At 44.2% G+C, this 13034-nt stretch overlaps 1 protein-coding gene across 2 annotated transcripts; it reads right to left on the bottom strand.

Moving 5' to 3' along the window:
* Positions 1-1048: 1048 nt before the first annotated feature.
* syt14b (synaptotagmin XIVb) lies at positions 1049-10421 on the bottom strand. Of its 2 annotated transcripts, none has more exons than XM_068708337.1 (7): positions 8620-10421; positions 8262-8399; positions 7014-7252; positions 5705-6142; positions 4741-4921; positions 4377-4433; positions 1049-3709 (listed from the first exon to the last, which is right to left on the bottom strand). In XM_068708337.1, the coding sequence occupies exons 1-7, from the start codon at positions 9500-9502 to the stop codon at positions 3393-3395; spliced, it is 2253 nt and encodes a 750-aa protein (XP_068564438.1). In that variant the 5' UTR covers positions 9503-10421; the 3' UTR covers positions 1049-3392. The 2 variants fall into 2 exon arrangements, with proteins under 2 accessions (XP_068564438.1, XP_068564437.1); XM_068708336.1 differs by having other exon boundaries at positions 7014-7255.
* Positions 10422-13034: the final 2613 nt, after the last annotated feature.

The raw sequence follows: 13034 nt of genomic DNA on the forward strand, positions 1-13034 counted from the left end.
AAGTTTAGTCTTTTTATTGTTATTCCGCCTCCAAAAAGGTTCTAACTGTGAGGATGCTTTTATGACACAGAAACTCCCATAAGTCTATGGTTCCTGTATATTTATTGAATATATTATTAAAAAAAAAGATTTTTTTTAAAACTGATAATGACACATTCAATAAAATGACAAGACGTTGTAGTTTATTATTCCTTATCGCAAAAGAGGTTCCAACCCGACTGAGCCGTGAGCTTATTTCTTCGCCGAGGAAAACCCGCTGGTGCCACTGAATGCCTGAGGAGGAGCTTAACTGACCTGAGAGCAGCGCTCGGGCAGACCAATGTGTTTTTATAGACGATCGTTAGGAGGGTCGACCTGAAACGGAAGAGCGTTAACTGAGCTTCTGCAACAGTCAGTTGGCAAGCAGAGAAGTGTCTTTTGAAGCCAAACGTCTACCTGCTCCAGGTGGCTGCTGCTGCTGCTGCTCTCCAGCCTCTCCAGTGAAATCTGAAAATATTTGATTAGGCATGTTTAGCTAAACGGGATGTATGACGAGCCAAATTCCTAATTACACTGATGTAAAATGGCCGTACTGCTGAAACAAATCCAAATTGACACTTCTGCTGCACCAGAGATGGGAAAAAAAACAGCCTGTTTCCAAAACCTCGTCACACCTGAAAACTTTTACTGAAGCTCTGGGGGCCTCATAATCACCTGGCTGACTAAACCTGTCCTGGGGCGTAAATGGGGTCAGCTGGTGTGTTGGAAGTCAAAGCCTCCCATTCCTCCCGTCCTCGGTCTCCCCCCCCCCCCCCCCCCCCTCATCTAGGATCTGTGGCACAGCTGGTTTTCCGTGGCCCAGAGCAGGATAAAATCCCCTGCTAGGTGTTAGGAGCTGTGAAACTATGTGCTCCTGGGTCTGATCCACGACCGTGGGCGACGCTCCAGCCACCTGCAACGCTGCTCGCACTGTGCCAGACTGATGTTGACTGATGATAGCGTCAAGCATACCGTTGAAGGCCAGATTAATGGAAATAAAAACTCTCAACATTGTTAAAACATTATTTGACTGATGGCCTCGTTCTTCCTGCCTTGTTCAATTGTTTGTTTGTTTTTTTGTCGAGTTAACAGTGGTTTGCTTGGTGAAGATGAAGCTACAGCTAGAGAGCTTAGCATGAAGAATAGGAACGGCTAACTTAGTCTGAAGGAAATGAGATCGCCCACCAGCTCCTCTAAAACCTATTAAGAAATGTGTTATGTGTTGTTTATTCCATCCATGTTGGGTCAGAATAGCCAGAAAAGCATCATCGCTTGCCTCATGCTAAATGTGACCAGATGCAGTGGCACATCCTGGTATTTTTGGGACACACTTACATTCCAATACTAACAATATTAAGAATGCTAACACAGTAGGCCCATGTGGGATTTTTAGGTAGTCCGAAACCTTAATTGTTCGTAAATTGCATACTATTTATTTCAAAATATTACAGTATGCAAAGACTGTACACTACCCCTGCATAAATATCCCACAATGCAATGTGGTAGTGACGACAACATTCATAACAGATAATGGCGTACAGCTTCGTAACGTCAATCACGCTTCAGTTTAATGGGACGTGTGAGATTTCCCTTTGCTGGATGTAATATATATATATATATATATATATATATATTTTAAAGTAGTTCAGACTTTCATGATTCTTAGTTTAGCAACCGGCAAAAGCTAATTGTTTATCTGGCAGCAACACTCGACATCTGGTTTGCATTCATTTTACAAGGAATACAATTTGACTTTGAAGAAATGTGGCCCTGCGGGAGGACTGACGGAGCGAGGTGTGGTTTGCAGCACCCCCCCCCCCCAAAAAAAAAACCCAGAGGAGGGGGTTCATATGTGACATCACTGGGATGAGGACAAGACAAATGCATCCCACACCCTTGAGCCTCAGCCAGCAGGGAGATGAGGGAGGTATTCCTACTTTTTGACTGGGACACGGGGTGTGGCTGTGTAGCCTTCAGAAGTCTTTGGGGGGATTTTCTGACTCATAGCTTTAATTTTTATGATGACAGTTAAAGACTGGCTTTGTTCCAGATGATAACAGAAGACCAGATTCCTCACACGTCTGGACGTTTTAACTTATTATAGCCTTTATTCAATAATCCATCTTCCATTCACTTGTAAATCAGAAAATATTTCCTTTTTTTTTTTTTTTCTTTTTTTTTTTTTGCAGTAATTTCTTTTTGCCACTCCAGCTCAATTCACGGCCAGCACCGCTGTTATCGGCGCTGCCTCAGTCCTCAGAGAGACAGCCAGCTTTACTGGAGGAGGAATTGGCTTCTGCATATTCCTCCTCAGCAGGAAGCACCGTGTTTCTACATGAATGAACATGGCTGAGTTGTCAGAAGGCTGAACGGTGAAACAGGCTCAATCTGTATTACACAAGGAGAGGACGCTGCTCTTTGATACCGGTGGCATGCGGAGCTGTGTCCAATTCTGTAAGAGACTCTCGGGCGAGCGCAAGACAGAATTTCATTCCTCTCGCTGAAAGTGGCGTCGGATGCATAGTGTACCGGGTTATGCAACACCACAAGGAAAAAAAAAGAAAAAGAAAGCTGTCTTTGTGCAGCACATACCCTAAAGAGACGCCCACAAATCCGGTAAACCACTTGACTGATAATCGAAAAACATAAAAGGGGAAACCGAATGAATGGATCTTGCATAATGTCATGTGCATGTAAACAAACTGTACAAAGCATTGCTTGTAAGCATAGTTGCAGCATGTTATAGGCCCTTTTGTAACAGTCTTTTTCATTGCCTTCTCTTCTGTCAATGGCTGTGACTGATAGAGAAATGTCTGGTATGCTGGTGGCAGCTGAAGTCCAGAGAAGCCCAGAAGAGACGGGGAGGAGTCTTGCTAGTCACGGACCGAGCTCTTTGGTCCAAGATTCAGAGACGGGAAATGTTTGGAAGTGTCTTCACATTGTCCTGTAAACAGTGTACATGCTGATCTTGCTGTAGGCAGAATTACTGGAAAACCTCCCTCTGTTTCTTGGTATGTTCAGTAATTATAACATCATTCATTTTCAGTCTGCCTCCTTGTGTCAATAAAAAAAAGGCTGGCGCTGGTGTTTACACCTCCACCTCCACCAATAAAGTCAGTCTGCAGATTAAAGGGTATTAATGCATGACGTCCCTGGCAGTGAAGACCGGGGAACCCATGCCCGCTCTCACACCTGTATGCAACACACACACACACACACACACACACACACACACACACACACACACACACACACATATACACATATACACATATCACACACGCGCACACACATCACACAAGGTGCTTCCTGCTCCCCACAGACTCCGACCGTCCAGGGAATGTTGTCAATGTCAGTCTTCCTAAGTCGTCCTCCTATGTGTCGGTAAGGCTGTGCCAGTGGCAGACCTGCTGTCCCTCCGCCTCTTTCATCTCTGTCCAGTGGCTCTGCTGCTCCTCGCCGGTGCTGTTGAGGCCCAGGGAGACCCAGCCCAGCCTCTCCCTGGGCCTCATGCTGCTTCGGCGGCAGAACACCGACATCACCAGAGACACCTCGGACAGCTGGAAGAGCGCCACCTGGAACAAGAAGGTCTCCTTGTAGGTGGGGTTGGGCTGGCCGCGGCACACGGCCGTCTTACACTTGGACATCTCTTTCCCCTTTGAGTCCAGCATGGTCAGCTTCACGTAGGTGTCTGCAGGGAGGTGTGGGAGAGAGCGATGAGAGAGTGCCATCAAGTGGTGGGATGTAAGTGCTGCAACAAACGTTTTTTTTTTTTCATTTTTCTTGAGCATTAATCAAAGAACAGGTTGAACTTTGGAGGCAGAATCAGTGCAATGAAGTAACCCTGAACCACAACTCAGTGAAGACCAGGATTTAAGACCGGTGCTCTTACACAAAATATACACAAACACACATTGTTTGTGTATATTTTTGAAAGATTTCTGAGATGTTTGAGATTTTCAGTTTCGTAGATGGTGCTTACAGCATTGATAATGACATTTTAGGGGTGCCCTGGTGGATCAACGAGTAGAGCGAGCTACGTATCATCAAGTGTCTCTCAAATTCAAACATCAAAAATCGATACAACTCTCATATCTGTGGGTGAAATATGAAACTTCTTCTACTTTTTTGAGTAGAAGTAGCAAATAAAACCAAAACTAGATACAAGAGGGAAAAAAAATGTGTTGCTCTGGAATTTGGATAAACTACCCAAATATTTTGAGGTTTCCAAATTTCATAATTTATTTGCGCATTGACAGAACTTAATCCAACGGAGCAAATATGTGATGTTTGGGGTGAAAACACGTGATTCAAAGATTCCTAACACTGATTGGATTAGTAATCCACTGCTGACTTACCTCTCATGATATAAAGCTGCCCCCCTACGAAGTGTTTTATACAACAGAACAGACCGTCTGCGGCACACACCACGGCACACAAAGGTGGAAAGAAGAAAAACAGGAAGCAGTTTAAAGATTGTGATGCACACCAGAAGATCAGCTTTCATGGGAACTCTGATAAGCAGCACTTGCTCCAGCATTATGGCTTAATGTGTTAGCTGCTGGGAGTCTTGCCCATCTGTGTTGTCAAAACAATTGCTCAGTGTATCAGCCCACTTTGGGGAAGCCTTAGGAGGACTTACATCGCCACTTAGCACCTCAAACCAAGCTGGCACAAACCCCAAGAATGAAAACGATTTAACTCGGGTGCTTTGGTACGTACTGACGGGTTTGTCGGACGCTGTGGTTTTGAAGTGGCTTCCCTGGATGACCTCGGCCGATAACTGTCCCGTGGCGGAGTTGTAGAGGAGACCCAGGAGGATCTCTGGCAAGGAAGAGTCTTCAGTAGAGCGATAGGACAGAGCTCCCGCACTGCGAGAAACGCTCACCACAGAGCCGCAACCCTGGCCAGAGGAAACACACAGGGAGTTAGTCGAACGAGCACTAGATGGGCCATGAAATATAGCGCAGACTTTTATTCCCCCTTCAGAATGACCGAAGCATTTCTTGATCCACTGGCTTTACATCTAGCTGTACTTTGACTGTATCTTTGCGCAAATTAGCAAATGTTTAGATGCTAAACTTTTAACATTCAGTTCAAGTACAGCCTCAGAGTTTTTGAAGAGATTTCTTAGCTTCATGTAGTTTAATGTTCTTCTCTGCCTGACAACCTGGCACTACTGTTTTTAATGCAACTATATATTAAGTACTGAAAGTAGAAGATTCTGTGCTAATATTGTTTTTTATAGTTTATTCCGTCCATCTAATGATCGATATCTTTCGACATTTTGTGTGAAGGTCTCACTGATAAAGTGCTTTTAATGATGCAGTGAAACTTATTCCTGTAACAAAAGAATTGAATCGTGTTTGAACAGCAGCTAATTTAAAACCGAAAAATGAGTCGATTAATCAATCCACAGGAAATTTGCTATTTTGATAATTGAAAAAAAAAAGGACAAACATTTGTGGTTCCAGCTCCTCAAATGTGATTTATGTATTCCCTTGTAAATTGAATATTATTTTGGTTTGAACAAAAGACATTAAAAAGAGTTTTCAAGGGAAATTGAGAAAAGAAGAAGAGGATTAATAGATTATGAAAAATGTCCTCAGTTGCAGCCAAAGACGAATGTATTGCTTCAGATAAAACTACGCACAGTGCAAGATAGAAATTCACAAAGTGTTCTCACTGTGAGTTCTGAGCCCGGCTCCAGGGTGACAGGTAGAGCGATCTTTCCCTGCAGGTTGAGCTTAGTCAGGTAGAACACCTTCTCTCCCAGGACCTTCTCCTTTTTCATCCGCCTGATGCTGTACAAGCGGAAGCGAACGGCGTAGTCCCCCAGGGCCTCCTGTTCCACTCTGGAAAACTTAAATGTTTCCGTGAAGACGGGACACGGACCCTTCTGCACGCCGGTCTTGGCCCGTTGCTTCTTGGTGGGCAGCAGCACCAGGTGGACCTGCCATGCGATGTTGCCCGTCTGCTTGAGAGCGGGGATGTCTGTTGCCGCAGTGACGGTGACTGCCAACCACTGCTCGCCGGAGTCGTACTCGAAGGCGACGTCCAGCGTGCCGTATTTGGCCAGTGGCTCTGGCTCGTAGGCAGTAGGGAGCTGAGGACCGGAGCCGTCCTGAGCGGAGGAGAGAGAGAATCAGGGTATGAAGGAGGAGGGACTCTGAAGTGTTAGAGGGAGCTTCGTTAAGTCCCCAAGAGACGTGGGTCAAATATTAGGCAATACATATGCCTAAGGCAATAAAAGAATACCATTTAAAATGGAAGATTGTGTTTTGTATTAGTTTTCTGGCACTGATTGTACATTGTGTAAGTATCAAAACTACTAAAATAATAATGAAAAATAAAAAATGATTTTATGTCCCAACACATTGAAACGTTGCTGTGTTTCCCTCTCTTGTTGTGATGATGACAGGTCAGAGAATGTTTTCGACAATAGAAAGAGAGGTGAAAAAGCGTATGAATGCCCCTCAAGTACTATAAATTGATAAAACAACAAACATCATCAAGCTACAGAGGAAATTATATTTTGAGAGTCCAATTTTTACCTGTTTTTTAATGTTCAAATGAATCACCCGATACATTCTGTGATGTATTACTGAAAAGTAAACCATCATATTGCACCTTCGGGGTTATAGTTCTTGGATCTGGGTCAGATTTGATATCAAGATATTCTGTAGAAAACTATAACAATGCTGTTTCCTTCTTAAACCACCCAACCACCCACCCTTACAGCTCCTTATGTCAAGATGACTTGAACTGTAGCTGACACTGCAACCATAGCAACATTTTTACAGTGAACAAGTCATCTAATTACACTAGTGGTCTTAACATTAATATCTTATTAATTGGTAAAAAAAAAGGAGGACTTTTTATACAATAGGTATGGTGAACTACAGGGGTATAAACTAAATATAAATACATTTCTACTATAAACTAAGACAACTATAACGAGTTGGTTAAAGAACATAGAGCAGCTTGGATCTCACCTCAGGTCCCAGCACAGCGGTGCTGTCACTGGGTATGTCCTCCTCACAGCCTTTGTTGAGGTAGCTCTCGGTGTCCTGGTCTACACTGGCCTCACTGGCCTCACTGGCACAGCGGGAAGACCCCCTCCTGACCCCTCGGGATCGAGAGGACACGCGTGCCGCCGGGCCCTCGTCCTGGTACGGGGGAGGCTGGGGCTCACCGACGGAGGAATTCTTCTTTATTCTCTGGATCCTGTTGGCTGCTTTCACGACAGTGACAGAGCGGGATGCAGAGGGAATGCGATACGAGAGGTGCGTTACTGGAGACATACTGAGCTCGGCAGAAATATTCATTAAGTATGCAGCATACAGTCGACCGCAGAGTCAGGTTAACCTCTTAAACTGTGCCGGACCCACAGGCGAGCCCATCCTGGTAAACTGAAACAGCCTAAAGGTGTTCAAACTGTGTGTGATCAGCATGTAGGTCCAATGAAATTTTAACGACAACTAAAGGAATACCCCGGCATTTTGGAAAATATGCTTGTTTGCTTTCTTTCTGAGAGTTTAAAGATGAATACAACATATTATGACAAAGCTTGAATAAGGGTATTAACCATAATACACACATTTTAAATTGAGGTGTTGAATCAGTCATTTGAGAAGCTGAGATAAAAACAAATTCAGATTTTCAAATTTTGAGGTATTAGGTAAATTGTGTTTATTTATATATATATATATATTATAATTATAATAATTCTATTTTTTGTTATATATACATAGATTATATATATATTGAGATAAATAAGCCAAAATAGAATCAACAAATAAATGATGATGTTTTATTATGGATAAAGACTTGACTGCTTATAGCCCTATGTTTACCAGCTTCAACATCAGAGCAGTTGATGATTGATGTATATTTTGATGCTCATACTTTTGTACTTTAACTTAAGTAAGATTTTTCGAACGCCTGACTTTTACTTGTTTTTACTTGTCTTTGCTGTAGTACTACTGCTTTCACTAAAGTAGAATATCTGAGTACTTCGTCCACCGCTGATTATTGCGATCAATCTTACGCTATCATTTTACGTTATGAGCTTTAATTATTTCCCTCATATTTGATCTCATTCATTACAAAGTGTGTCTCTTGTAACCTTTAGTTTCTACCGTGTGTGTGTGTGTGTGTGTGTGTGTGTGTGTGTGTGTGTGTCGCTCCGCTCACCTCTCCTGGTTAAATAAAGTTTTGTGTAGAACAATGCACGCTCTCACCCCGTTCGCTGGAGGCTTCACTGCTGTAGCCTCCCTGCTCAGTGGACTGTTTGCATGCGTTGCTCCATGCAGAAGTTGTGTTCTGCTGGGCCACAGCCTCGGGGCCTTTGTCCTCCTCGCTGTCTGATAAAACTCCCTCTGGAGAGAACACACAGAGACTCTTGTTCAAACATTTCATTTATCTTATACAAAACCATATTATGTGCAGTGAGGCAAGAACAAAGATGCAGATGCTGAAACTGGCACACAGCACTCTGGAGAGCGGAGTCTTTAGGGTGAGAACTTCAGGTTAGGATTCCAAAGAGTGAAGAAGAAGAAGAGAGCCAGAAGGTGAAATGGAAGCAGCACACCATCTAACCTTGTTTTCTTTTTTTTTTCTTCTTGCTTTTCTTCCCTTTCTCCTTCTTCTCCTCCACATCTGAGGCCTCTTCCAATTTCTTCGAACTCTCCTTTGTTCCTTTCCTCTTCTTCTTGTCAGACTTTTTCTTTTTCACTGTTGAGGAAGATCTAGACAGCTCGGCCTCTTCCTCGTCATCTCCCTCTCTCTCACGGCTGTCCGCCGCCTCTACCTTTTCTTCATCTTCCGGCTTTTTCTGCTTCGACGACCCGCTTTCAGTCTCAGCACCAGGCGATGGAGGTGGTTGAGCGGTGGAGCTGTCTCCGCTGACACTCACCTTTCTGTCTTGTCCACTACTGTTGTCTTTTTTCTCTAAAGCGTCGGCTTCCTCTTCTTGCTCTCCATCTTGGGATTCCTCTTTGTTTTTCTGTGCCATGGCTTCTTTCTCGAGCTGCTTTTCCCTCCTTTCTTTTCTCCTTTGCTCTCTCTTCTCCTGCAGCTCCCTCTCCTCCTTCTTCCTCTTCTCTTCCTCCGCTAACTCGGCTTCTGTCTTTTTCACTCGCCAGCATCCGTCCCTCCATTCCCACTCCAGCTGGCTCGGGTTGCTCTCGGCCTCGTTAGCATCACCGGACTGGTTGGTCTTCGAGGCTGTGTTGCCGGCCTTGCTTCCTCCTTCCTGTGCCGTGGAAATCTGACCCGACTCCTGGCCGCTGTTCTCGCCATCTTCCTCGTCTTGCACCTTGCTGATGATAGTGGTGACCTGCTCCGTCAGCTGGTCGCTGACAGCGTACGTGACGTCGCTGACGGCGTTGGCCAGGTCATCCACGCGGCTGGTGACCGAGTCCAGGAGGGAGGAAATGTTGACAGATGGGAGGTTCTGCTGGAAGCTCTTGAAGAAGGCCATCTCTCAGCCGGGGATCCTGTCACCGCGCTGGCCGCTAGATTACCTCATCAGAGGCACTGACACGGACATGTGGTCGTTAGAAGGGTGAAGCGCCAGCATCACAGTGTGTGCTGAGATCAACAGGAGCATACAAGCCAACATGGGGATTGTAAAGATTATAATACATGTTTGGTAACAAGAGCTTTCTCACAGTGTCTGTAAATTAGAATAGTATAACAGTATGATAATAATATGCACATTAATCAATGCTGCACTGCAAAAAGAAAGGAAAATATCAATTCTACGGTCAGGAGTGAAGCCTCCACTTAACTCTGTTCACATTTCCGACTCTGGGTGCTTTGATTATGCTTCCTCCGCTCCTCCGCTCCTCCGCTCCTCCGGCCCGTGAGCCAGAAATAAAATCAAGGTCAGCCATCGTTGAGGAAGGAGGAGCGAGGCTCTTGGAGCGAGGAAGCACTCCTTTTGATTGTAGCCTTTATTAATTGGTGAGCTAATCTGACGAGACAGTAAAAGTAGCGACTGTCCTGTTATGGAAGCAGCTTATAATATTAATAATATTGCATGGCTTATACTGTAATGAGGCAAATCATCTGTGGAAATGGTGGCTCTGAAGTTATCATTGTTTGTTCATAAGAACTGCATCTGAATTATGAATGAATCAAACAAACATGAACACGTACTTTGGCTTATTCTGGAGAAATACACAGTCAGATATACAGCAGCACAGTTGAGCATACACACATACAATGAGCCCACTTATGGTGGAACATATTGTGTATATTATCGCTGGATATTTTTTTGAGTTTGGGAGCACTGCATAGCAGATCATAATCTGCATAAGAGCAACCTTTTCACTCAAAGGAAATGTTTTGCACTGAATGAGCCAGTGACCCTGTGTGTAAATGCAGCCACTGTGGTAGATCAGTATGTGTGTTGAGTACCTGGCTTGTTGTTCTTATAGCCACTGAGATGTGACAGACCTGCCGGACTCTCCGCTGACAGCTTGTTGCTGAGGTAAAGAAAAAACAGAGCCATCAATGCCATGAAGGCTGCAATGGAAGACAGGACACCCAGAAGCTCAGGAGAGACTAAGGAGGAGAAGAACAGAAATAAAGAGGAAGGGAAGAAGAGAGGGGGGGGGGGGGGGCAGACAGAAGAAAAGAGAAAACAAAAAAAATTAGACAAACATAATACTGATTATGGAAATGTAAGTCCTTTATTCTTAAGAAAAAAAACATGCTATAAATAAAAACAAAAAAAAGAATGCGTTTAAGGCTGTAAACAACTCTGCTTTGATACCACAAATAAATCTATCTGATGATACGCATTTCATTTTGTAATCAAACTCCTGAAATGTCGCCTCGTCAGTAGGGGGGGGGGGTCAGCATTAGCTATTGTGCTTTTAAACAGTCAGAGCTTGTTCCACTTCAAAGGCTATACCAGATACAATCTACAGCAGTGTATGTAGGCCAACCATACTTCATGTAACCATGCAGCCCTGCGCTGCTGATGTGCTATTTTTACGAGAGCCTCAAAGGGGCTGTATCTAACTGAAACGTAGACTCGGTAAACCAGCCAAACCGCACTGGGCCTGCACTTAATACGCTACGACGCAGTTTAGCTGAAGAAAGCGGCAGGCGTGAGCCGTGGGCTGTTTCTAAAGACCACAGCGGGAAGGGCAGCAGGGGACTTCTCCACATGTTGAGGTGGTGAGCGTGGTGCTGTAGAGCAACACTTTGCATTTAAAGACATTGGAGAAGAGGGTGTCTCTTTCTTTTTATAACCACAAAAAAAACTAATTGTAAGGAATCCATTAAAGTGTGTGTTTGCTCTCCCATGTGCTGCAGAAGTTATCATGTCCAGATAACTAGCCTGCTACCGCGGTAGTAACCTGGCCACCCAACGAATGTTAGTCCATATCTAAAATATCTGGCTCTTCAACTGATAAAAGCTTGTGTTCACCAGCTAGTCGCTCACTTTGCCGGTCTCCTTCGTGTGATGCTGGGCACTGGCGCTGGTACTGAGAGCACAAATGCGAGAGGAGGAGAGTAAAAAAAGAGAGACATAGTTTCTCAACCCTCCTGACTACAGACTGAACTTACGGATGGACTTGTTTCACCATGGCAACAGGCAGAGACCACTGCAGCCTGACAACTATGTGCTGCTGCCGACTGCCAAAGTAATGAATGCTAAATTCCCAAGAATGGCAAGAGAAGCAGGAGAGAGATAAGAAGCTCCGACATGGCGGCAGAGGCTTACCTTCTCCAAACGAATATCCTCTTTAAAGCCAGCTGTTCCCAAAATGCACTATCAGTATTTCTGCTGCTATAGATAGTAAACGATCTAAGAAGAGGGGAAAACAAAGTAGTCTCTGCTCTGAAGTAATCCGACATGTAATAAATCCCAGGCCCTGGCCAGCGCTTGTCAGGCTTATGTATCAACTCTCACTGCAGACAGTTGTGTGTGTCGATTGTGCCAGAATGACCTCTGCAGCCGAAATATACACAGCTCGTGGCCCTGTGCCCCGGGTGTGATAACGCTTCATACATGGCCCCCGCTCTGTAAATGTCAACAACAGCTGAATAATTTAGGCACCTGAGGTAACCTGAGGCCTCCCTCAATGTACACTGGAAAGTGGAGCGGCAGCAAGCCTTAGAAACAGCTCACCCTGCCGTCGGGTTATTTTCGATATAATACCCATCATTCTCAGGAAAACCTGATGTTTATCTGAACAGATTGAAGTGGATCCTCCTCAGCCACTTCCCTTTCCCTTTCTCTGGCCTTTCTCTCTCAACGTGTGCGTGTACGAATTGTGTGTCTGAAAAGAACACACGAGAAAATTAATCTGTTTGGGGGTTTTTTTTACGGCGTATGAGCAGAGGCTGAACCCAGGACTCTGAAATGAGCCTCGGGATTCAATCAGCTTTTTTGTTTTTTTATTTCGAGGTAATGACTCCAGTAAGCTGACTAATAAACATGAAAACACAGCCGCTGAGCCAGTCAACGTGCAAACAGCAAATTAATAATAACCTCGGAGGAAACGTGAGCTCATTTAGATCAAATGTGTTTGTGACATAAAAACAAAAGAAACAAATCATTCTGTTGTGTTTCTACATTGCTGTGATGCATAATAAGCGCCACTAATTCACTAATGTAATAACTTATCCCACTTTTAAGTTTTTAGACCAGTGCACACTTAACCTGGCTCTACTTTGTAGGGCATGCTTGTTTAAAAAGTAAGTAGGCAATGTGGAAATGTTGCTTACACATGGACTTCTGATACGAAACAAAACCTCTGCGCTGAATAAATCATGAACACACAGCTGCCTTCTTTTGCTGAAGTAAACCAAAACTTGATATCCCATGCATAATTCACACGCAGACGTTATGCTTTGTGAAGTCCATATTCAGACACTTTCGATACACCAAACTTCAGTGAGAATTCACAGGAATAGAGCTGAATGTTTGGACATGGCAATCTTTGTGCTTTTAAAGCGAAGAGTAGAGCCGAGCACCAACGCCATAATGCTCC

This window comes from Cebidichthys violaceus, unplaced genomic scaffold, assembly GCF_023349555.1.
Source record: "Cebidichthys violaceus isolate CVI_PGR_0920_01 unplaced genomic scaffold, fCebVio1.0.p SCAF_14, whole genome shotgun sequence".
Lineage (NCBI taxonomy): Eukaryota > Metazoa > Chordata > Actinopteri > Perciformes > Stichaeidae > Cebidichthys > Cebidichthys violaceus.